At 39.8% G+C, this 25,259-nt stretch overlaps 1 protein-coding gene across 5 annotated transcripts in view; it reads left to right on the top strand.

Annotated features, from left to right (window-relative positions):
• The window catches only part of LOC139625093 (contactin-associated protein-like 5), a 141,131-nt gene that overhangs the window by 43,101 nt on the left and 72,771 nt on the right, over nt 1–25,259 (top strand). For all 5 annotated transcript variants that reach the window (XR_011691834.1, XM_071484716.1, XM_071484745.1 and 2 more), the window contains exons 3-5: nt 2,480–2,673; nt 17,713–17,860; nt 24,337–24,540. Coding sequence is in view for 4 of the 5 variants with exons in the window: in XM_071484716.1 (XP_071340817.1) it covers nt 2,480–2,673; nt 17,713–17,860; nt 24,337–24,540 (546 nt within the window). In the remaining variant the exon portion in view is untranslated. The remainder of the gene's footprint in view (nt 1–2,479; nt 2,674–17,712; nt 17,861–24,336; nt 24,541–25,259) is intronic.

Here is a 25,259-nt window from a genome sequence, read left to right as displayed (position 1 = left end):
TTAAAAAACTTACATTATAATGATAATAATGAATGAAGCTCAGTGAAGTTTTGTTTTATGTTAAATTCTGTGTCTCCTCTTTATCTTACATTTTTGATGAGATGATCGCAGTCTCACATTCTGTTCATAAATGCCAATTCAAGTGCAGGAAATGGCGTACACATAGCTTTTGTGTGTATGCATCGTTCATACATCTGGCCCCTGCTGTTGTACTTCTTCAGTGGTTCCAGTCTTTCCCACTGTTGTACAAGGCTGATCAGTTCAGCCTACAATGCCTCAACAGTGGCACATTCATCAAATCCCAGCAAGCTCAGTCCTTCATGGCTGAAAAGACTTCAGGTCCGCAGAGGAGACATCTGCACACACCGCTGCATTTACCGCATAACAGCAGTGAATACTTTGAACAGCTGTGGCCAGTATCACAGTGTGGATCTTGATTTTATACTCCACGTCTGCATTAACAATGGGCCAGCTCACCTCAATCTCTCTTCTTCCATCTGACCTTCAGCATCACAGTTGAGCTGTGCCACTTGTTTGCAAGTATTTAGAGAGAGGAGACATCTGTTCAAAAACCCTGAGAAAAACCTCAGCTGTAAGTTTCATACTTCAGGGGAGCATCCTTGCACCATTCTTCTGATGGCAGGTTTTATGGTCACATCCTTTTCAATACTTTCCATAGTGATAACTAAATCTGTGCACAGTCAGGCTTTTGTAAAGGTTCCAAATACTTTCCTGGAGGCCTCATCTGTGGCCCATTAGTAGGTTTCACCGATTACGCCAAGCTGTCTGTAGGTGTGTTTCCATTAACCTGCTTAATGTGCAAATTGAAATTTTGAACTTAAAAATGAGTAATGGAAACATGTGAATTTATAAAAAAACAAACAAAAAAAAAAAACACTCTTAAGTGTCACAAATAAGTTTATATGCTCTTAAAATTGAAATCAAAACACTTTTTTTCACATTCAAGTCATGGCGCCTGTCTCATCATGGAGCCAGATGAAATAAAGAGGCAAACTGCTGGAAATCTGTTGTCACGTTTAATTGGAATAATATCACGAGAAGAGGAAACTCAGCTTTATTCACATAAATTACTCAATCATCACACAGACAATTCGCCTTTTCTAAAAAATGTGTTCCACAAAACTGTGATGGAAACCCAACTTGTGTCTCCTGTGCTCACTGGTTTCCTCCAAAAGCTTCATGCATTTGTAGGAATTGTAGGAACAGTACAGTGTCATTCCGTCATGACAAAAGGGATTCATTTGCTATAACAACTCCAGTGGTGTCACCACAAGATTAAGAACATGTGAGTAACACCATATGTGTAGTTGGTTAGGAGACGCTCCTACTGTGAGCAATGCAAGGAGCTTCTGTATACTCCTGTTGCATTACCAACACACTGTTCAGTGTCTACATCCATCTTCTCAAGGATCTGTTTCACTAGCTCCACAAAGACCTGTCCAGCCCACAACCACAATGAATCTAATGGACAACGGTGACATATCGCACAACTATTTCACACTGGTCTTTGGATGTGAACTCCTCTGTTGTGTATTGAAAACACCTCTGGCTCTCTCACTGCAACAGCAGCTGTCTGATCAATAAACGTTTTGATGATCTACGTTACTTTATCTGCTGCTGTTGTGGATCATAGTTACCTAAGACCCTCTTCCTTTACTTCCCATCTGCTTCTTACTCTTATTAATACAATTACTAACAGGCTCTTGTAAACAGACATTCATATTTGCCAGGATTGACATCCATGTTTTCCAAGTTATATGCAGCTTGATGTCTGTGTCCTCTGCAGCTAAGCCCAAACCAAATTAAAAACTTTAACTACATCAGTCACACGTGCCTTCTCTTTCTGACCTGGTCCCATTGAACTGACCTTTGCTCATCACTCGTCTGAGTGATGGATGTCTGCTGTGGCTCTGAGGAAAAAGGCTTCTGCAATTTCTCTTGCTTCTCTGATGTTCCTGTACTCTCTGATGGGCATGTTCCCAGTCCTGAATACCTCCTATGACAAATACACTGTCACTTGCTGAAGGTTTTCCAAACAAGGAGTGAGTTACTTTGTTGTATGTCAGACATTTTCAATTTGTGCCATCTTTGGAGTGGAATATGCTGAGAATTACTCTTTCAGGAGTTTGTTTTGGGTGTTACTGAAAAAATGACAGCTCATAGGTGTGCTATGAAAACCTGTGGCACTGTGGCAGTAAAGACAATGTGATTTCCACAAAAACTGACAACAGGAAACAGGGAAGAGACAGGACTTAATTCACAAACCAGGCTGCATGTCCCAAAATATAACAGCATTTCACCTCTAAGGAGTTCCACTATATTAACCTCACAAACCTCACCTCTGCACACATCCGGACTTCTAAACCCAATGGCAGAGGGGACAGAAAGACTGGGTCGAAAATCAGTTCATTTGGTTTTTAAAGGCACTCTTGTTTGTGTGTTTCTTCTGCCCTCCCAGGAGCAGGAGGCTGGTCTCCCATGGTAACGGACGAGGAGCCCTGGCTCCAGGTGGACCTAAGGGAACAGAAAGAGGTGACAGCTGTGGCGACACAGGGCCGCTATGACAGCTCAGACTGGGTCAGCAGATACCTGCTGCTCTACAGTGACACAGGCCAGGCGTGGACACAGTACAGACAGGACGACAGTATCTGGGTGAGTTTTATTTGAACATTTCTATTCAGTCGTTGTATTCAGTCTAATGTGGTCTGGTAGGGTCTGAGGTCTGAAGTGGATCCAAGCAGTCTCCATCAGCTCTGATCATGTGATCTGTCATCATTAGTGGGGAACTAGAGACCATCTTGTGATGAGATCACAGCAGCCGCATGCCCATCACCATGTTGACGTTCCAACTCATGTGTCAGACCACACCCATTTTGAAGATCTACCTTTATTTTGATCTCAGCTACACACCTGTAAAGTTTCATGGTTGCATCGTTGGTTTTGATACTATCACAGTGGCAACACACACACACACACACACACACACACACACACACACACACAGTTACTCTAACCTTAACAATAACTACAACCTGCCTAACCCTAACCCTAACTTTAACCTACGCTTTACTGTAGAACACAGTCTTCACCTCTATAAAAACAGGAATAATATGAGTTGTTTATAAATGTTTACACCATGTTGTTCGTTCAAAGATAAGATTTGTTTTCTGCATCAAAACATGTGAACAACTCTTTTTTTCGCTTTTTATGCAAAACATTAAAGAAAGCACCTCATGAATTGTTTATCAAATGTTTTAAAAGTTGGCACATGAACTATGAAAAAAGGAGAAAATGTTAAATGTATATCATAAATGGGTAATATATGTACACGGGACACACAGTCTGTAAATTCGGAATAAAAATCATATTTTGAAAAAAATCAGGAAATTGTGGCACTTTACCCTAGATACATTATAAAATAGCAATTAATTGATTTCCAGAATATTTCCATGTACCCATTTAAGGGTTAAAATTGAGTGGACTGTCATGCCAGCAGCTCTGTGAGGCTGTACTTGGGCACAGTGGTGCTGTGAGCTAAATAGCATGTTAGCCAGCTAACACTTGCTGATCAGCACTAAAACACAAAGAACAGCTGGGAATGTTGCAGGTATTTTGTCATAAATCAAATTACAGCCCCTGAGAACTGAGAAATTTTATTGTTTCATGAAAAATATTTGCTCAATTTGATTTTGATGCAGCAACACGTTTCAGGGACAATAAAAGACTGGAAAAGTTGTGTAATGCTAAAAAAAAACAAAAAACCACCTGGTTGAATATCTCACATCTAATGAGGTTCATTGGCAACAGGTCAGTAGATGATTTGGTATAAAAAGAGGCTCCAGAGAGGCAGAGTCTCTGTGCAGTGAAGATTAGGAGAGGTTCACCACTCTGTGAAAGACTGCGTGGGCAAATAGTGCAGCAGTTAATAAAAACAATAATGTCCCTCAATGTAAAACTGCAAAGAATTTGGGAATTTCAGCATCTACGGTTCATAATATCAGAAAAGACTCAGAGAAACCAGAGAGATCTCTGTGAGCAAGGGACCAATACTGGATGGCCATGATCTTTGGGTCCTCAGGCAGCACTGCATTAAAAACAGATATAATTCTACAGTGGAAATCACTGCATGGGCTCAGGAACACTTCTGAAAACCACTGTCTGTGAACATAGTTTGTTGCTTCATCCACAAATGCAGGTTGAAACCCTACCATGCGAAGAAGAAACCATATCTAAACATGATCCAGAAACGTCTCCGACTTCTCTGGGCCCAAGCTCATTTAAGATGGTCTGAGGTTAAATGTAAAACTGTCCTGTGGTCTGATCAAAACTTCAAATTCTTTTTGAAAACATGGAAGCTGCATCCTCTGGGCTACAGAGGAGAGGGACCATCCAGCTTGTTATGAGCACACAGTTCAAAAGTCAGCATCTGTGATGGTGTGGGGGGGCATTAGTGCCCATGACTTGGGTAGCTTGCACATCTGGGAAGGCTCTATTAATGTTGAATGGTATTTACAGGTTTTAGATCAACATATGCTGCCATCTAGACAACACCTTTTTCAGAGAAGGCCTTGCATATCTCAGCAAGACGATGTTAAACCACATTCTGAGAGTATTACAACAGCATAGCTCCGTAGTCGAAGAGTCTGGACACTAAACTGGCCTGTCTGCAGTCCAGACCTGTCACCCACTGAAAACATTTGGAGCATCATGGAATGAAAAATATGACAAAGGAGACGCCGAACTGTTAAGCAGCTGAAATCCTATATCAGGCAAGAATGGGACATTTCACTTTCAAAACTCCAGCAACTGATCTCATCAGCTCCCAAATGTTTACAGAGTGTTGTTAAAAGCAGAGGTGATGAACACAGTGGTAAACATGACCCTGTCCCAACTTTTTAAAACATGTTGCTGCATCAAATTCAAATTGAGCATTTATTCTTCATAAAACAATACAATTTCTCAGTTTCAACATTTGATATGTTGTCTTTGTTCTATTTTCAGTTAAATATGGGTTTACATGATTTGCAAATCATTGGATTTTGTTTTTATTTACATTTCACACAGCATCCCAACTTTTTTGGAAACTGAGTTGTGTTATGATCAATTATAGTTTATATAGGATTATATAAGGTTCATTATCGGGGAACCAAAATGTTGTGCCTCATGTTGAGTCAAAAGATCACAACAGTCAGCAGGATTCACCTGGACCATGACTCTCTGTTAAATCAGTCTATGCAATGGTTGTAGATATTTCAGTCTGGATCCACAGACTTACACTGCCCTCCCTAGAGTCAGGCACCCATCATGGCTAAAAAGACACCAAAGCAGGATGAATGGCAGATAATTAGAGAGGCATCTGTGATGAAGCTCACACCGAGCTAGATAACCACAGCCTCCACCCAGACCTTTGGCTCATACTAATTGACGTCCGTCTGGCATTTTAACAAAAGAATTTCAAAGGTAACGGCTCAGTGCTGGAACCTGAGCTGACGGGTAGATGAGATGAGAGAGCAGCACCTGCTCATGTGACTGTTAGCTCCCAGCAGCCCTCCGCCTGACAAATTAGACTCAACCTTTAGCCTTACCAAAAAAAGAAAAGCCTGTCAAGCCTCCAGTTCTTCTTCCCGGTTGCTGATGCAGAGACATTAAATGAAGCAGTGAAGGATTTCAAATTTGGGCCCAAATTTCACAAAGCTGGACCTAACATCTTGAAGTTAGATATGAAACTGATTCTGCAGCTGTAAAATCAGCTTGTTGAACCATGTTTCTCTACCTTTGTGCCACCTTTCACTCAGAGACATTTGGTATCAGGTTTGGCTTGTTTGAGTTTGAGTTTAATAAGAAAATGGTGGCGTGATCATGGGGTAGGAGAACCAGTCGTTCAGAGTGGACTAGTGTATTTCTATTAGTTTGAAGATGCCTAACAGAGCAACTATCTGGACTTTTGGTAATTGTCTCTGATATTAACATTTCTGTGGCCTTAAGGTTAATTCATGTTTCCATTCAAGGCTGTATAAATCCCATCTGCACTCTTTCTTGAGAATCTTCTGCTCAAAACTGACAGTTGCAAAATGAGTGATGATAAATAATAATTTGAAACAGCCACAAATATGTGGGCAGAGTGATACAGATATGTAAATTAGATGTTTTTGCAAGGTTTAGATGTGAATTCTTATTCTATATTTGAGTTCATTTACTAAAAATATATTTACACTGTTTATACATTTCATTATTTACACACAGCTAACTATTTACATATTTACCTTTACACAATTGTTTAAATAAGTTTAATCCTGCATCCAGAGAGTTTTGATTCCCTTTGGTTCCTTTTTCTTTGTCTTTTTTTTGGCACAAATGTCCACTTGGATTCAAAGATGAACTGATTAGATTTTGGTGGTCAAAGGTCAAAGGTCAAGGTCACTATGATAGTATTTTCATAATGAAGTGATGTGTTAGACTCCATTTAAGTTTCCATTACACTCTTTGGGTGCTGTTAAAAATGCTTTAAAAGCATCTAAAATTACATTTCTGTATTTAACCAGGTTTTAGTAAAAAGAGCACAGTAGCACTTAGATTAAGTTGGTAACTAAGCTTCAGACTTAAGCTGATTGTTATAATAATCAGCCTCTGTTTAGAAATCTCCTGTCATTTGTGTGATCCTCCCAGAAATGCATGCACAATAAAGAAAGAAGCGTACTCTGCAAACATCCCCTTGCCCCAATCTGCTGTTTTGATAAAAGAATCAGGTCAGGGCAAACTGTGTCTAAACCTGAAAGACTCGGCTCCCAGCCTCTCTGAGATCTCCTCTATTAGAGAAACACTGCTTTTTTAATATGAAACTGCTTTATTTATTGTTACTACTGGATTTAATCATCAGCTGTTTGTTTTCGAGACTAAGAGACCTCTGTGGATAATTCAGCTCCTAGTAAAAATCTCCTGAGCATCTGGATCTTAAGTTTTCAGAAAAACAAGCTGAGCAGTTCAACAAGAACATTCAATGAGGCCTTGTTTTTCAAATCTCCAACTGTGCTTTAATTTTAGAAACTCTGAGACATTCAATTATGTAAATGTAAATAACAAAATTTTTTACCGGTAGTGTGGATAGCCCCTGATGCTTCTATCATCACTAGAACCACTTTGGACTTCACCTTCCACAGCTGATCCAGTTGTTTTTTCATCCCCTGGTAATTCTCAGTCTTCAAGGCCTAAGAATCCTGAGCTGATGTAACAAATATACAGCAGGGTCCAAAGTCTGATAGTTTGACCAAAGAGGTCAAACTATTCAAGATTTCAGCCCTCAGATTTAATTGGTGACCCCCGCCATATACCTGTATGTGTATGAGGGGGTGACCGGTTAAATCTTGAGGGCTGAAATCTTGAATAGTTTGAAATCTTTGATGTCTCAGACAGTTATTCAAATGAAACCATGTGAAAAGTTAAGTCAGTTTGGTGTAGTCTTAATACAAAAAGTAACTAGAAACTTATAGGTACAACATTTCGCCCTCTGAATTATAGTGACCTACGAGTAGAAAGTAGCACAAATTGGAAATACTCAAGTACAAGTACCTCAAAACTGTATAGTTTTTGGGTAAATGTACTGAGCTACTTTTCACCATTGGGACCAGCAGAACCAGAGATATTACCTTTTTATTTAAAACAATCTTTCTTGCTTGTCAAAACATGGCACATACATTACCCACAATGCAACTAAATAGAGATCTCATGAGTTGTTGTTGTTTATCTTGTTCTGGACTTCTACCTGTGCAGTCATCACATGTTTTTGTCTTGAGATTGATCTGTCTGTTTTGACTTCAGCTGCAGTTTTGTTCTTCACAAAGACACATTCTGAGCAAAGCTTCAAAGGCACAAAAGGACACGAGATGTCACTGATGGTTTGATGAGGATGACAATGATGTGAATCATATGCTGTGTCCTTCACAGTCTCCAGATCTCAGCCTAGTTGAACACCTGTGGGAGATATGGACCGATGGGGTAGCTCCACCACAAAGGTAGCTCCTTGTGGTGGAGCTCTCCACCACAAGGAGCAGCTGGTGACGTGATGGAACAACATGTTACTAAGACACCTTCTCTAAATTTTTTACAGTGTACTCCATTGTTAAACTGGACTGTGAAGAATTTCACAGTACATGTACTGTAATTTATTTTCACAGTATATCCCTACATTTACAGTATATGATAGTAGGATAACTGGGTTTTACTGTAATTTTACAGGACATGCATGCATGGTACTGCTTATTCACAATACCCATTACCCACAAATTAAAAACATAAACTAAGAGAATACAAATTTAATAAAAGTAAATTGCTGTAGTTTATCACGTCTTCAAACATTTGTATTACACGAGGTACTGCTTAACCATATTTAAATCCTTAATGATGGTCTTTACTGAACTCATGAGCATAACCTCATATCCTGAATGAAAATAGCATCAAGAACAGTGTAAGAGAACTAAATCACAGTGTAGCTTGGAAATAAATGTTTTGCGCATGTGAACTGCAGTGAAAGGGAAAAAAGAGAAGAGAAAGAGGGACTGAGCGGTAGCAGTTTCCATTAAGCTTTCACCAAAGCAATATTTCACAAAAGTGAAATGGAAACACTTGAGTGGTCACATGACATTAAAAAAGACTGCAGACTATGATCTCCCTGATACGTGGCCGCTGCCAGACATAAGGGCTTTTACTTTCAATTCAATTCAATTCAATTCAATTTTATTTGTATAGCGCCAAATCATAATATACATTATCTCAAGGCACTTTACAGGGTAAGGTCAAGACCTTACTTTGTTACAGAATAAACCCAACAGTTCCCACAAAGAGCAAGCGCTTGGCGACAGGGGGGAGGAAAAACTCCCTTTTAACAGGAAGAAACCTCCAACAGAACCGGGCTCATGGTGGGCGGCCGTCTGCCTCGACCGGTTGGGTTTAGGAGAAGATAGAAAGAGGGGGAGGGGGAGGAGCGGGGAGAGAAGAGAGAGAGAGAGAGAGACCAGGAACAGCTGTGTCAGTAATGGTGTTATCAATAATAATGACAGGTAACAGTGGTTAATAGTAAAGATGAGTAGTGGTGGATCTGGATCCTGCTGCTCCCGGGGAAGAGATACCTGCAGAATGAGGACAGAGAGAGGGAGAGAGAGGAGAAGCACAAACTACGGGAGAGAAAAAAATACAAAGTCAATGGCATGAAGTCATCGAGAGAGAGAGGGGGAGAGAGACAGAAATAGAGAGAGAGCGCCCAGTGAATCATGGGAATCCCCCAGCAGTCTAGCTCTATAGCAGCATAACTAAGGGATGGGTCAGGACATACCCGAGCCAGCCCTAACTATAAGCTTTACTAAACAAGACAGTTTTAAGCCTGATCTTAAAGGTAGAGAGGGTGTCTGCCTCCCGAACCCACACTGGGAGCTGATTCCACAGGAGAGGAGCCTGATAGCTGAAGGCTCTGCCCCCCATTCTACTCTTACAAACTCTGGGAACCACAAGTTGACCTGCATTTAGAGAGCGAAGTGTCCTATTGGGAAAATAGGGAACTATAAGCTCTCCAAGGTACGATGGTGCCTGACCATGAATGGCTTTGTAGGTGAGGAGGAGGATTTTAAATTCGATTCTAGAGTTTACAGGGAGCCAATGCAGAGAGGCTAACACAGGAGAGATGTGATCTCGTTTCCTAGTTCCTGTCAGTACTCGTGCTGCCGCATTCTGGATCAGTTGGAGGCTTTTTACTGAATTTTCAGTCATTCCATGCACCAGACACCCTCATCACCTTTGATTAAATACTGCTAATATGCTGGATGCATCATCCCAACAGTTTTTTATTCACATAACATCACTCCATGGAAACACAGAACATAGACAACTGTGTTTTGTGGACTTTTCTAAGATATCGCCTCTATTTTGCACAAAACTGTGATGGAAACAAGGCTGGTGAGAGAGGACTTGACTGCAGAGTCTGCCTGATATCCTCAATCACCAATAACGAGTGTTTGTAAGCCAAACTTTCTAGCTCACGGTTGTTTTCTCTGCCAACCAGCCAAGTTGCAGAATATATTGTCACATTCTCCCCTTCCTAAGTTACAGTGTGGAATAGTGGCCAGATAGACCTTTGATCATTTGGATATAAGATGTGAGTTGTGTCATAAATAGTGTATTAATTTGTGAGTTATGGCCAAAACATGTTTTGTGAGGTCACAGTGACCTTGACCTTTGACTTCTGACCACCCAATTGTAATTAGTTCATCCTTGAGTTCAAGGCTGAAATTTAAAAGTCTTTTTTTCTTAGTAAGGTTCCTAGATAGATGAAGTGACCTGAACTATGAGCAGGAGCCATGATAAGAGCTGTTCAAATTCTCTATATGATAAAGATAGGAGCTTCAGTGCTTCCTATCTTATCTCCTTGAGCATAGGAAACACTGGATCTTCCATTATGAAAGGAAAGGTGAAAATGTCATCCCACAATTCCTTGCTGTAGCAACATTTAAAGCGATGCACCACTGTAGTTTTTCCTTGGCAGACCCACATAAACGTAGAAATATCAGAGCATCTGTTTTATGTTTTTGCAATCATCATTGCAACTTTATCCCTCAGGATGACTTTATTCCCTTTAAAGGCCAAATCAGTTTCTTTGAGTCACATAGATTACAGGTTTAAGTTGGAAAAGCTGGAAAATACCTGGGTCTCCTCACTACTCAGTCCGAACTGAGGAAGCCTCTTGGACGAGAGGATGAGAGGTGAAATGTCTTCAACCAAGTCCAGTTGCCCTGGATTCAACCTTTCTTGAAACTAAAGTTTCACAACATCAGGTGGTCTGCAAGGGGGCAAGGGACTATTTGGAGACAGTTACCTGCCATTCAAGTGTAAGTGGCTACAAGTGATGACACTAAAACATATCTGCACAGAGCATTTTTCAACTGTCACCAGTGAACATAATCCAGGAAGCAATTATGTTTCCTCCAATACAATATTTGTCAAAGAAAATAAGCAACATATTGAGGTGTTTTATAGAGCAAAAAGTTGGAAATGTGTTTTCTATAATACCTTAATACAAGCTGTTCATTATTGTTGAACATGGCATTGTTGCTGACTGAAGGATGGTCCATACTGAAGTGATTAGTCGTAAAATAAACATATGCCTGTGTGTTGTATGCAACACTGTGATAAAGGAAAAGTGGCATGAGGGAGCTCGTCACAAGAGAGGAAGAGGAAAAGATCTCAAAAAGATCAGTCAATTCCAAACCAGAAATAATTAAGTCATGGTGGGATGAAGATGAAGACTGACCTCTGGTCTGCTGGGAGACAATCTGCACCCCCAGGCCTCTAACCAGAGACACTGCTTTGTCTGCAAGTCAGATGTAAAGGATGTGCTGCAACCAAAACTTTCCTCAGAGGAAAAAAGCACAAAGGTAATTTCTCAAGTCTTCAGCAGCAGAATGTATGGAAATACAGAGTCTGCCGGGGGATTGTGTATGATTGCTACTAATGACTCAAAACCAAGAAAGGGATATAAACAATAATCAAATATTCAAAAAGCAAATGTTTTACAGGCCAAAAAAAGGTATACAACTGGAAAAGACATTACATACAACATAATTAAAAAGTGGAAAGATAAAATAATTTAAATAATAAATTATAGGAACAGCATTAGTAATAATAATAGCTCAGCATTCCACACAGGTAATCCAAACTAAAGGACAGATGGCTGTACACAAGTGCACTGACTGTGCAAGCACATGAAAAGAAAACTGGATGCTTTTTCCATGTTATATATGTTTGCACTTTCTTGCCCATATTTGGTGCTTTCTCATTAAGCAATGGAACACAGTATTGACGCAGTTAATGTCATATTGGATGGTTGACTTCAGAGAGCAGAAACAAAGAAAATGCTGCAATTATGAAAATTACTGATCCATTGAATCCTCATCAGAAATAAAATTAAATTAGGGCACAATTCAAATGTAGAAGTCCAGTTGGCTATTTCAGTTTCAAGTATGAAGCCTAAACATCCATTTAACATCAAGTTTCATTATCATTAAGGCAGCGTTGCTTCACACTGAAAGATATTTGCTAATGGAGTTTTATTTTCATTTTGGCACTTAAATTATAATTTTGTTTAAGGAGGTATTGAGATTTCAAAATTATTATTTTTTTGTTATCAAATATTTTTGTTTTCCACTTTTAACAAAAAAGGACATAAACCCAGTGATGTACAAAGCATACAAATCAACAAAGCGTAACATCAAGATCCAGTACCATATCCAGAAAACTTAAACTTAAAAAAATATATAATTGTATTAACTTAAATTATAAAACAAAAAACAAAAAAACAAAAAAAAAACCCATGGAACAAGTTTATAAGAATCTGTTGGATGGCAAATGATGATGGATTGGGTGTAGGTTGTGAAAGATAATAGATCATGAGAGATACACAAGTCACGATAGGCCCTGTACTGCCTTAGCCACTGAGACTTCTTTAGCTCTGTTTATACGAGCTGTTGATAACTCCATATAAATAACTTCAAGAAAAGTACGACCCCACTCTCTTGCAGTCTGAGTATGCAGGGGCTTGCACTATATGTTTCTGATATTTTGGGATCTTAAGTGAGGATATGTCAATTCAGCAACAAAACGGGTATGGTCACAGATACTGTCTCCGATATATGAGTGCCGTCAGCTTAGAGGCAACACTATGCTAAAACTGGGGGCATTCCCATGTCATGTAAAGAAATGTGTCAGGGGTCTTTAATGTGCACAAGGTACATGAGGCATCATCAATAACTTTCATGAGATACATCTTGCGGGGGTTCAGGTAAGTCCTGTGCATGTATGTCCTGTTCATTTTAATAACTGAGATTCATGCCTGGAAAGAGCTGCGTATGTTTGCCCACCTTTCTAAATCACTTTATCAACTAATTCTGAGTTTCTGTGTAATTATGTTTAACCATGCGATTTAGGGAGGGGAATATTTCTTTACCCAAATATCTGAAATGTGGTTTTGGCAACTTCACTTCAGCAGGAGAGCCAATTTTGACCAACTGAATTTGAATCCTGATAGCTCACCAAACTCACCTAGTATTGATAATAGGTGGGGGATAGATTGCAATGTGTCCTCGAGAAAAACTAAGACGTCATCAGCATTAAGTGCCAGGTGGTGTTGTGCATCATGGATAGTAATGAGTTTAATTTTGTCTAATCCCCTGTGCCAATAAGGGATCAAGCGAGAGCGCGAACAGCCCAGGACTTAAGGGGCAGCCTTGGCAAGAGGATCTAGACACTGAAAATAAAGGGGAGCAAAGGACGGGTCACTCAAGGCGGTCAAATGCCTTCATCGCATCAACGGACAGGACTGCTACCAAGGCTTTGATATCTAATGCAGTATCGATTACATGTAGAAGTCGTCTAGCATTGTCAGAGGCTAAGCTTAACTTCAGTCTGTTCATAATGAACCAAAAATGACACGTCAGTTTGTAGGTGATTTTAGAGTACCTTGGCATCGAATTTAACATTGGCATTCAACAAACTGAGGGGTCTGTGTTCTACATTCTGGCGGGTCTTTTTTTTCCCTGAGGATGGAGATCAATGGTATATTTACATCCCTAGAGAAAGCACCTTTTTCTACAGAGAAAGTGATCATTTTAAGGAGCAATGGCTCAAGGAGGTCCCAAAAGGCTAAGTATTGCTCTGTTGGTATGTCATCAAGCCTGGATCATTTGCCCCTTTCTGTACTGAGAACCGCATCTTTAAGTTCTTCAAGTGAGATTGGTTTTGCTAGATTGTTTGTGTCTTCCTCAGAAAAGCAATGCATGTTTAATTGGTCGTCACATTTGTTCTTGTTAAAAGAAATATCCAATTTGTAATGGTTAGAGTAAAAATTCTGAAAGGTATTATTAATCTGTGTAGGATCAGTAGTGATCTTACCTATCTGTGTTTTGATTGAGGGGATGTCTGAAAACTGATCATTTGATCTAATTTTCATAGCTTGTAGTTGGCTGGGCCCCAGCCATGGAAATTGCCGGGTTCTATGAATAAAAAATGCAGTTTGCTGTTTGAAAATAATGTTAATTTCTTCTTTGACCACTTCACGTTGTAGTTTGGATACAGGATTTGTGTTGATTTGAGGCAAATGGTGTACTATTACTCCTGATAAAACCATTAATGGAGCCCCATAGTATTCTAGGATCGTCAACCAAGCCAATATTGCGTTTTAAAAAGTTTTTCTCTGAATTTAGCCTTAAATTCCTTCTGTTTCAACAGTGCAGTATTAAAGCACCACCTCGGTGCACAAGAGGATGCGCTGCTAAATATCACTGAGTAGAGCATATGTCAAATTTCCTTGTCCTATCAACAGATGGGTTCTAGACCACATTAAAGCCTCCACCCACTATGAATGAGTATTCACTTAAGTACAGCATCGCATTTGTCAAATTGCTGTAAAACCTTTTGTCAAATCAGTTTTGGGGCATGCATAGACATTAAAGACAATCTTCCTGCCATAAATTTAGCCTTTGAATATAGTCAGTCTGCTGCTGTATCTGACCATGTGTCCAGGAACATGATTTTGAGATTGCATCTGGCTATAATAGCTACACCTTTGGTTTTAGTACAGGATGCAGAAGACACTACAACGTGATGGCATTTATCTGCAAGGCAACTAACATCTTTGAGTAAAAGAAAAACAGTGCACTGATAGTGATGAGTGGCACAAAGCCTGTCCCAACATTTGTCTCATTATAGCAATAGTTGGCCTAACAAATTTAGGTAATCTAATAGAGTTACAATATGCCAAGTAGGTTAAACAATGCTCAGCAATTCAAAACACTCAACTCACTGTTTGTAATCTTAGTTGTATACATATTATCACAGTAATGTAAACAGGAATGGAATGAAGTAGTAACACTAACACAAGACTAGAATTAAAGCAATGAAATAAGAAAGAAAATTAATGCTTGTTACCTTGTAACAGCCTCCAACATCACTTCACAAGCCATTTACAAGAAAGAATACGACAATAAAAAAATATGATCATTATGCTAGTCAAGTGATCTGCAATAAAAACACTGAATAGATGTAAGGCTGCGGGTATTTCCCGATGTGCACTTAGTCCATAGTGCTTTACTGTGATGCTGGATTAGTTAGCTGGTCTGACACTGCCAGTGTCTCTGAGCCAGCCTGTGAGCAGAGCAATTAGCGAGTTGGGGTTATAGTTTAAAAACTAGCCCGTAGCTACAACCATACATTAATCCAAACACTAAGTGGGGTCAAGGATCCTCTGAAGCCGCTTGAGTGGTCCTGCTATGGGTGTGGCACCTAACCACCTCAGCGGCCAGGGCCCGGGGGTCTTCTCTTGCTTTGCAGTCGGTCCAGTGTTGAGGAATTCCTTTGCATCTTTTGGGCTGTTAAAAACCAATAGTCCGCTCCATCTTTAATTTTCAGGGTCGCTGGGTAGAGCAGGAAAAATTCCACTCCTCTTTCATGTGTGATGTCCATCGCCTGAGCAAAGGCTTGCCGTGTTTGACTGTGTTAGGTGTTGTAATCCACAGTAAATCTCAGTCTCCACCCGTCAATGGAGACAGGCCATTGTAGATCTGGTGTGTCCGCATGTTCTCAGGTTTCTCAGCCTGGAGGGAAGGGAACCACTTGTGACCGAGTGAGATAATGCACGGCATAAGAGATCGGCTTTAATTAATAGTCCCTGATAGTGAGGTCAGTTCAGACTGGATGGTGTTTAGTTTGTCATTGGTGCATTTACCCATTTCTTGAAGCTGAGAGAGCCAGAGCTGTAGGATTCACATTGTTTCTCTACTAACATATCTGCTATTGCGTCAAGTTTAATAAAACAAGTCCCTTTGATTAACTTCATGGAAGCACCACATGTGTTGATTTTCTCTCTGAATTCATCCATTTCTGCCCCAAATAGATGAAAATACTGTGGCTATAACAAAAAACAAAAAAAAGACCTCAAACTGGTTGAAAATGGGGAAGCAAGGGAGAGCGAGAAATTTTATCCAACCAGTCACTTGACTCCCAACTAAATTTAAATGTAATAATCCAGTATTCTAATTTTAACTTTTGCAATGATCTGTTGGTTTGGGAACCTCAGTATGATTCACAAAAACAGGTTGGGAAATATTGTTAAACTTGCTAAAAGATCATTGGCACTTTGGCACCAAGTCAGAGCCACTCAGAGGGCAAAGGTCATTTTGGCACACCACCTTCAGGAAGGAGGTATACTATACAGCTGTTGGGTTTTTTAACAAGTTGTTGGCCTGGTTATCACTGCAATGAACAAATACAGATGGACTCTTGGTGTTTTATATCTTACTGTAATTTATTCTCTCCACCATATGTTATATGCTATGTCTCTATTTATTGTATGACTTTATTTATGATGTGTACTGGCTGTGTTGACTGTTGCAAACGAAATTGGGGACAATAAAGACTTTCAAATCTAATCTAATCTAATCTAATCAAAATTTTTAAATTTAACTTGAAATCACAATACCTCATATGTATGCAGAAAATTTGATCAAATCATCTTAATTCTTTAAATTAAAGGATTCAATAACTGGCATAAATGGGTAAATACTACTGGGGACAGGTGGGAAAATATGTTTGTTTTTTGGACGACCAGACCCTTTAAATGTGTCTTTTCTGCTGTGGACCTAAAAGTCTGTCCACTGCAGTGAGTCTTGAAAGGCAGGAACAGTAACAGTCTCATCTCCGTTTCGGTTTTTTTTGGTCTGTTCTTTTTTTTCCATATCAACTTTAATGTCAAACCATTGGTTTTTTACCTGAGCAACAGTCTGTATCTCTGGGGACACAACATTCCCCTCATAGGTTATTGCAGCCTCAATTTATTTTACCATCTTCACTCCAGAGGAATCACTTCCACTTCACACTATTGTTTCAGTTTCTTCAGTCATGGAAGTCTTCTGCTCTTTTGATTCAGGTTTAGATGTGTCTCTTTTACAACAGCTTCACCACTTTCTCCATGATGCACCTGCAGGAAACCATATGACCTTACAAAGAGAGAGATGGGGCCATGGCACCTGTCAATCTAGAGTGATTCTGATTCACTAACAAATCCACAGGGGAAAAGATCAAAACTGACCGGTGTTCACGTGTCATAAATCTGACGGTAATTTTACTTGCAAGCTTATTTTGTGCACAAAGTCAGAACATTTCTACGGACAGAGACTGATAGATGATCAGACCAATTAATGGTCATATGCATAATTTCTGAAATTGATGAGGTCTGTGAACTGTTAACTCCTTGTTTTGAAATGAAGGTGTTGCAGTCTTAAATCTGGTGCAGGTTGTGTGTGAAAGCTGCAGTTGTAACATCCTCTGGCTTTTTGCTGCTATTATTTCCCCATGTTTTCCTCACCATGATGGACCAGATAATCTCATATTTCTTCACCACACAATGGTTCTGAGAGATAAAATAATATGTTAAAGGAGAAATAAACATTTCCCTTGGATCTGCCCTGTCAGCACTTTGCTATTAAAAGGAGGTAGATGTTTTCCCCTGCTTGGATTTCAGCCATCCAGCTGATAGAAAATATTTTTTTTACTTCCCAATGGAAATTTTACGTCAGTTTTCTTCAGATTGTTTTGTACATTTGTTTACATCAGTTAAATTCTGTTTATAACCATGATTTCTGTCTCTTGTTCTTCCAGAGATTTGTGGGGAACATGAATTCAGAGGCTGTTGTCCAGAACAAGCTGTCCCACTCAGTGAGAACCCGTTTCCTGCGTTTCGTCCCTCTGGACTGGAACCCAAGTGGCTGGCTGGGCCTCAGAGTGGAGGTGTACGGCTGCTCCTACAGTGAGTGACACACCCTGCAGTTTGCAACACACTCAGAGAGCTCAGTCTGTCCATCCAACCCCTCACTCACACCAGGAGTGACCAGTTCATGTGTTTATGTGGGTGTAAAGACGAGGGGAAAGAAGAGAGACACCAGGTGCAGCTGTATGTATTGTTGATTGTTATAGTGAAAATAATAAAAGTAATACCCACAGGTAATGGTGATATCAATAATAATAATAATAATAATAGGTGTTGTAATGACAGATCTGGATCCTGTATATTATCAGATCATGTATTTCTGAGGTGTTTGAGGCCAAGTACAATAACTGCAGCTTGTAAAAAATTACTGGTCATCCAGCACTTTATGTCCTAAAGACTCACCTGAAGCTTGGCCACCTGGTTAGTCTCACCTGGCTTCATAGATAGCTGGGTGTCATCTGCCTAACAATGGACATTTATCTGGTGCTTCCTTATGATGTTTCCTAGAGGAAGCATATATAGGTTGAAAAGTATCAGTCCTAGCACAGAACTTTGTGGAACTCCATGTCATTATTAACATGAACAAACTAGAATCTATTTGATGAGCCCAACTTAAACCAGCTTAGTACATGTTCTAGTCTCTGTAATAAGATCTTGTGATCGATGGTGTCAAATGCAGTACTAAGACAGGAGGAGGACAAGTATAGAGAAGTCCATTGTATGAGGCTATGAGAAGATAAATGGTGACCTAACCAGAGCTGTTTCTGTGCTATGATGGACTCTAAATCCTCAAATCTTCAAGCAAACCATCCCTGTGCAAATAATCACAGAACTGGTTTGTGTCTGGTGGGGGTGGTGGGGGATTGAGTAAAGTTTTGAAGGTCAAGACTAGGCTTTTGAAGTAGAGGTTTAATTACTGCTACCCTGTGGTACATAACCTGTTAATAAAGATAAACTGATCAGACTTTGCCATCCCTGAACACAAGGCAATCTCAGTCCAGATTGTTCTCATCTGTGGTTTCCCAATGGTGGAACAAGCAAGTTCTATCAGAGCAGGAGCGTCCCTCTCTATTTTCAAGAATCTCTTGAAAACTCATCTCTTCCAAGAGCACCTTCTTTCCTAAAAACATGAACATGTCTAACTAGCACTTCTTGATGCACTTCTGTGTTCAATCTCCCAGCACTTATTAAAAATATGTATTACCTAAAACTTACACAAAGGTTTCCCACTGCACTGTAGCTTTACTCTTGTCCCTCACCTGTAAATCACTTTGGATAAAAGCATCTGCCAAATGAGTAAATGTAAATGTAATGTAATAAAGAAGTGTTGATTAAAGGAAAAACATCTTTGAACAGTCTTTTGAGTCAGCTATGGGGAGGAGATGCTGCATTGTTTCTCTAATGTTACAGTTTTATTTGTAAAGAAGCTTATAAAGTCATTACTTGACTGGACTCATGATAAAGTCAAAAGTTTTTTGCAAAGTGATGAAGTTGTGAAATTCACCACCATCTGTATGGAGGATCTCAGTGTTACTGGACTTTTCTGTATGTTTTCTGTATGTTTCCTTGTTTCTTCATTTCCTCAGTTTTATTTGGAAGACATTGGGTCTTCTGTCTTCATCTAACTCCATCAGTTTCTGTTCAGGACACACTGAGGTCAGTTTCATATGGAAATATAATATGAAGATGATGTTCAAATTAGATTGTCTCTGGTCTGATGCAGAGATATTATTGTACTATCCTCTGTGGTTACACATTAGCTTTACTGCACAGCCGGTCAAGACTGTCCTGTAAATCAATGGTTGTGAAATGAGAAGGAACACAGATAGCTAGGCACTACTTTTTATTTCTATGGAGCAGCTTGTCCTGTGGATCAACATGGCTGTGCCCCATCTTTACAAATGTACACATTTCAGCCTGTAACAAGACTTCTGACTGTTAATATAACTTTACTATCTATCTATCAAAATGGTGATATTTTAGTCCTGTCACATTAATTTACCGGAAAATTAAGGCTGAAGTAATTTACAGTGAAACTGACTGTAAATGATTTATTCATGAATTGGATGAGTCATAGAATGTAATAACAAAGACTGATGCAGGATATGTGCTGGGCTTGCTATTTTTATATGAGGCTGTGTTGACTGTGGTTGTGTATGTGTGTGTAATTATGTATTCCTATTGTTGGATTATATTCATGTAGACATGAGACCTGTGTGTGTGTGTGTGTGTGTGTGTGTGTGTACCCGCTGTAAGAAGTTAGTAAATGTGTCAGAACTTTGTGTCTGAGAGAATCAGGGTTGCCAGACCCATTTTACTGGGGTACGTGCCCCAGTATATATCTGCTGTGCCCCAGTAAAACTTCCTTATCACATTTCAGAAACAGTAATGTCTCAACCGATGCATCCAAATTGCACCCATTCATCTCTATTAAATTGGCAGAATACTCATCACACAATTAACATACATATATTACATGAAACCAAACAACTTCCCACCAGTGCTACCCACTAGTTGCTGTGATAAACGATTTGCGATAAAATTAACATCAATGAAATCAATTTCCCAGTTTCATCAAATTTTGTCATATTCTGCATATAGCTCTGTGTCCATCTCCACACCCATTCTTGTCTGCGCAATACCTCACTAACTCCTGAGTTTAAAAACCATACATCAAAATAAATAGCAGTCCCTACCGGTATCAAGTATTCATCTGTGCCTTTTGCCTTTCTCAAGTAATCCAGTTTTGAAATTACAGCAACAATTTGTCTCTAACTTCGGACTGATATTCGAATGTAGCTTACATTACGTAGTTATGTTGGTATATGATATATTTTTATAAATTATTGCTAAGACATACAGTAGGCTATCCCACTATCATGACCCTTCCTATGTGGAACACATTCAAGAACATGGAAAATTCATAAACGCAAAATGTTTTTCCTGGATAGAAAAGCCTGATGTAAAAATGCAAAACCAGGGGAACACTTTGTTTACTTCATAAAGTTTTTTTTGTAATGTTCCTTCCTGTAGTACTCGAACGGAGAGGAGGAGCAGAGCAGTAGAGTGGGTTCAGGTTTCTGCTCTGGTTTCTTCAGAAAGTCTTGGACACAATTAAAGCCCTCAAAGTCTGTGTGATCACCTCAGACCTACAGAATGTTATCACAGAAAGATCCAATGAAAGGAGAAAATCTACTGAAATTAAAAATCTGTCTTGTGCGGTATTAGCTGCTTAGCTGCCTGAATTCTCTCTCTATAACCACTGTTGATACTCGTCAGTGTGTTGACACAGTTATCTGGTCATTTTTGAGACTGGAGCTACTTTGTTGTAGTTGGTCCCTGAACACAGATGCCATCTACAGGAAGGGGCAGAGTTGGCTCTTTTTCCTCTGGAAGCTCAGGTCCTTTGACGTCTGCAGTGAAATGCTGCATGTTTTATCAGGCAGTGGTGGAGAGGGTCCTCTTCTCTGCTGTGGTCTGCTGGGGCAGCAGCAGGTCAGATAAGAAAACAAAAAGACTGGACCAGCTGGTTAAAAGGCTTAGGCTAGGTCTGTGACTGGCAGGAGTCTGGACTCACTGAGGACTGTTGTGGAGAGGCTGCAGCACTGAGCAGTTCAGGAAATCCCTTGTTCTCACTGCCATCAGACATGTCAGACAAAGGCAGTGGATCATGACATGGACTTAAATCTCAACTGGATACATTATTGAGCTGCTGGACAATCTGAATTTCCCCAATGGATTAATAAAGTATTTTATCTATCTATCGGTGTAGTTGTGGATTAAAGATTTTTCTTCACAAACTACAGTAACAAAATCATCACACAATCTGTAATTGTATTAAGCTAGAATGGCTCCTAGTACAGTGCAGACAGTCCTACACATATATCTGCACTGTACAAGCGCATAAATCTCAGCCCCAGAAAAATGCTTTATCTCACAACATGTAGGACAGTGATGATAAACTCCTGGATCTGCCTCTTTAAGCTGTTCTTCCCTGGCCCATGCTCCATGCCTCCTCCAGGGTTGGTGCAAATGAATTTGTGTTCATCACATGATTCGTGTAAAGTGTGACACAAGCTGTATGTGATGGTGTGTTTCCAGGTGAGTTGTGGTGGGCTGGTCCCAGTCAAAAGTCCCAGGCCAATTTTCATTCATTTCTGGATCTTAGTGTTCAGATCAAAACTGTATATTTTTAGACCAGGAGTAACTTCAGTAAAATCAGGGGATTTGCTCAGGATAGTGTAAATCCATCAATCCATTCAGAGCTTTTGTGTTGAGTTCAACCCAGATGACTCTGAGGCTTTTCAAGCTATGACAGTATTAGCATGACAGTTTCAAACTAAACTGATTGAAACTGCCATGTCAGTGATGAAGGGACGAATGCAGAAAATACAGGTAGTTGTTATATATGTTGAAAAAATTCAAAATTTAAAGTTATAGTCTGTAACTTTTCCACATTAAAATGTCTTGACCTATGTTATATATGTAGTTGAATTGTGTATTTATATTATCTCAAATGTTTCCATCAATCCAGAGCAATCTGTGATTTTAATCATGGTAACAGTCTGTTACAATAGATCACATTTTTTATACTTTGTTGTAATTTTTTGGCCTTTTAATGCCTTTATTGGATAGGTCGGTGAGAGAGTGACAGGAAAGTCAGGGAGAGAGAGGGGATGACATGCAGCAAAGGGCCACGGGTCGGATTTCGACAGGTGTTCAACTGTTTGGCACCCTCACCCTCATCCTCACCCTCACCTTAAAGGGTTTACTAATTATTGGTTGAATATTTGTATAAACGCTGTTAAACATTAAGATTAGTGAAATGTAATGTGTTGCTCTGTAAAGGTAAATCCTAACATTAGCACAGTGTTTTACAAGGCCGATGTGTGCTGTGTGTATTTGACTTGCGACACTGTGTCGTCTGTCTGCTGCTGCAGAAGTGTTTAGGGACACACAGGCAGCATGTGACACCGTTTACCCTATAAACCTTCTATAATGCTCATGGCCTCTTGACAAGTGTTATCTCTCTCTCTCCACGTCGGATTCGAACCCCTTAATGGTATGTGCTCTACCAGGTGAGCCACCAAGGCACCCCCAAACTTACTTTTAAAAAACATACAAAATTGTTTTGTAACTGGCTATGTGCTGGAGCTATTGCAAAAACCTTTGACTATGTGAAGCATTTTACCAGTGGCCAGCCATCTGTCAAGTTTCACTTCTGTACCCTTCACAGGTTTTAACATATTAGTGATTTTATGCACAAATAACCCAGAGATATAAACAAGCTATTTACAGGCTCATATGGTCTTGTCATGCTTCATATTTCAAAGTGGAACCATGTTTCTTTGGTTCAATATTATACTGGTTTATTGACAACACAATAACATGGACAGTAGTATAATATAATTGTGACTGGCCCTGGTGCAAATATGTTTCTTGTGTGAATATGGACAATTCCAAGAGGCTTCTATCACTTGCGTTGCTTTGACAGTAGCTTGTAGTTGTCAGCTTCAATATGAGTTTCAGCACTGCACTTAAATTCTTTATTTATTCCTCCTGCAAACATTGATTTGTAATATCATTTTTAAAATATGATATGATTAATAATAATATTTATGTTTTTAGTTGCAAGGTCCTTCTTGGTTGGAGTGTTAGGTGGGATACGAGTCCTCTTATTGGCTGTGTTGTTGTGCTTGGTTATGTTGTTGAGCTCACCTGTGCTTGGTTGTGACACTTGCCAGTTTGCATGCTGAGGAAGGGCAGCTGCTGGAAACAACGGCGCAATGCATGTGCATCTTATAACTTTCTGGTTTGACTGGACACAAAGTGCAACACACACTGGAGGTGTCAGGTGGCATCCTGTGACACAGACCTGTGACACAGTTAAATACAAAGTCAGAGATAACACTTGTCAAGAGGCCATGAGCATTATAGAAGGTTTATAGGGTAAACAGTGTCACATGCTGCCTGTGTGTCCCTAAACACTTCTGCAGCAGCAGACAGACGACACAGTGTCGCAAATCAAATACACACAGCACACATCGGCCTTGTAAAACACTGTGCTAATGTTAGGATTTACCTTTACAGAGCAACACGTTACATTTCACTAATCTTAATGTTTAACAGCGTTTATACAAATATTCAACTAATAATTAGTAAACCCTTTAAGGTGAGGGTGAGGATGAGGGTGAGGGTGCCAAACAGTTGAACACCTGTCGAAATGTCACAAGTCCTGTGTAACCTGTCTGCAGGTGATATGTTGCTGCTGTGGCTCATTAAACTGCTCTGCTGCACTGTGCTGTGTGATTTGCTTCTTCATGTTTGTCTTATGTGTAGATGAAGGATCATATGTACACCCACACAGACACATTGATTTGACCCATGGTTACTCTGAGTCTGATCACAGCTGTGAAAACACATGTAGGTTGCCAGACTTTAGAGGTTTGAGCATGTAGCACATGTTACTCAGGATGATCTTCACTTTTTATTCTGATGACTTTTCTTTCTTTTAGAGTCAGATGTAGCAGACTTTGATGGCAGAAGCTCTTTGCTGTACCGGTTCAACCAGAAGTCCATGTCCACAGTGAAGGATGTGATCTCTTTGCGCTTTAAAAGCTGCCAGGCTGAGGGGGTTTTACTGCATGGGGAGGGACAGAGGGGAGATTACATCACACTGGAGCTTCACCGAGGAAAACTGGCCCTCTACCTCAACCTAGGTAAGTCCCAACTGTTTCACAGCTTCACGCTCCAAATACTGTACATGTTTTTAACATGAAGATGAGGCCTGGTCACTTGATTGACAGCTGTGTCAGCCTATTACCATCAGTCATGGTGGGTTATTCATGACCCAGCCATATCCAGCAGCAGTAAACCAAAATCCAGGAATGTTGTCTCTCTAGAAATGTGTTTTCATGGCAGTGTTGTCATTTTGACAACAGTCCATCATTTCCTCATTTTAAATAGATTTTCAGATGGAATTAATATTTTCCAGAGGGCTGTGCAGACAGAGTTAGCAAAGCTTAAACATAAAGCAAACAGGAGCAGACAGGGAGCAAATCCACAGACCCAGAGAAGAATCTGAGAACCATGGGATCAAACAGTAGAGACACACAGGGGAACAGAAATGATCTGCACAAGCGTAAGGAAAACAGGGACTGGCAAGAGCACCAGAGGCAGGTGAGTAATAGGAACCGAAACAACAGGTAAGTATTTCAAAGTAAAACAGGAAATAAGACTCCTGGTCTAATAAACACAGAGAGGTTAAAGGTGCAACATGAGATCCAGGTAGCTGTATCTATCAACGTGAACAGGAAGGTCATGTTTCTAGGAGTTCAGATTCTACTATTACACTCATACTACACTATAGGAGCCCATTAAATTTACCAAAAAATAAATCAAAAAGTAAAGAAAACTTTATTTTGTTATTGTGACTTCT

Source organism: Trachinotus anak, unplaced genomic scaffold (genome assembly GCF_046630095.1).
Source record: "Trachinotus anak isolate AG129_WGS33_773 ecotype Australia unplaced genomic scaffold, CSIRO_AGI_Tana_v1 ptg000001l, whole genome shotgun sequence".
Classification (NCBI taxonomy): domain Eukaryota; kingdom Metazoa; phylum Chordata; class Actinopteri; order Carangiformes; family Carangidae; genus Trachinotus; species Trachinotus anak.
The sequence above is the reverse complement of the archived record's forward strand: the minus strand, read 5'-3'. Positions and strand labels throughout refer to the sequence as shown.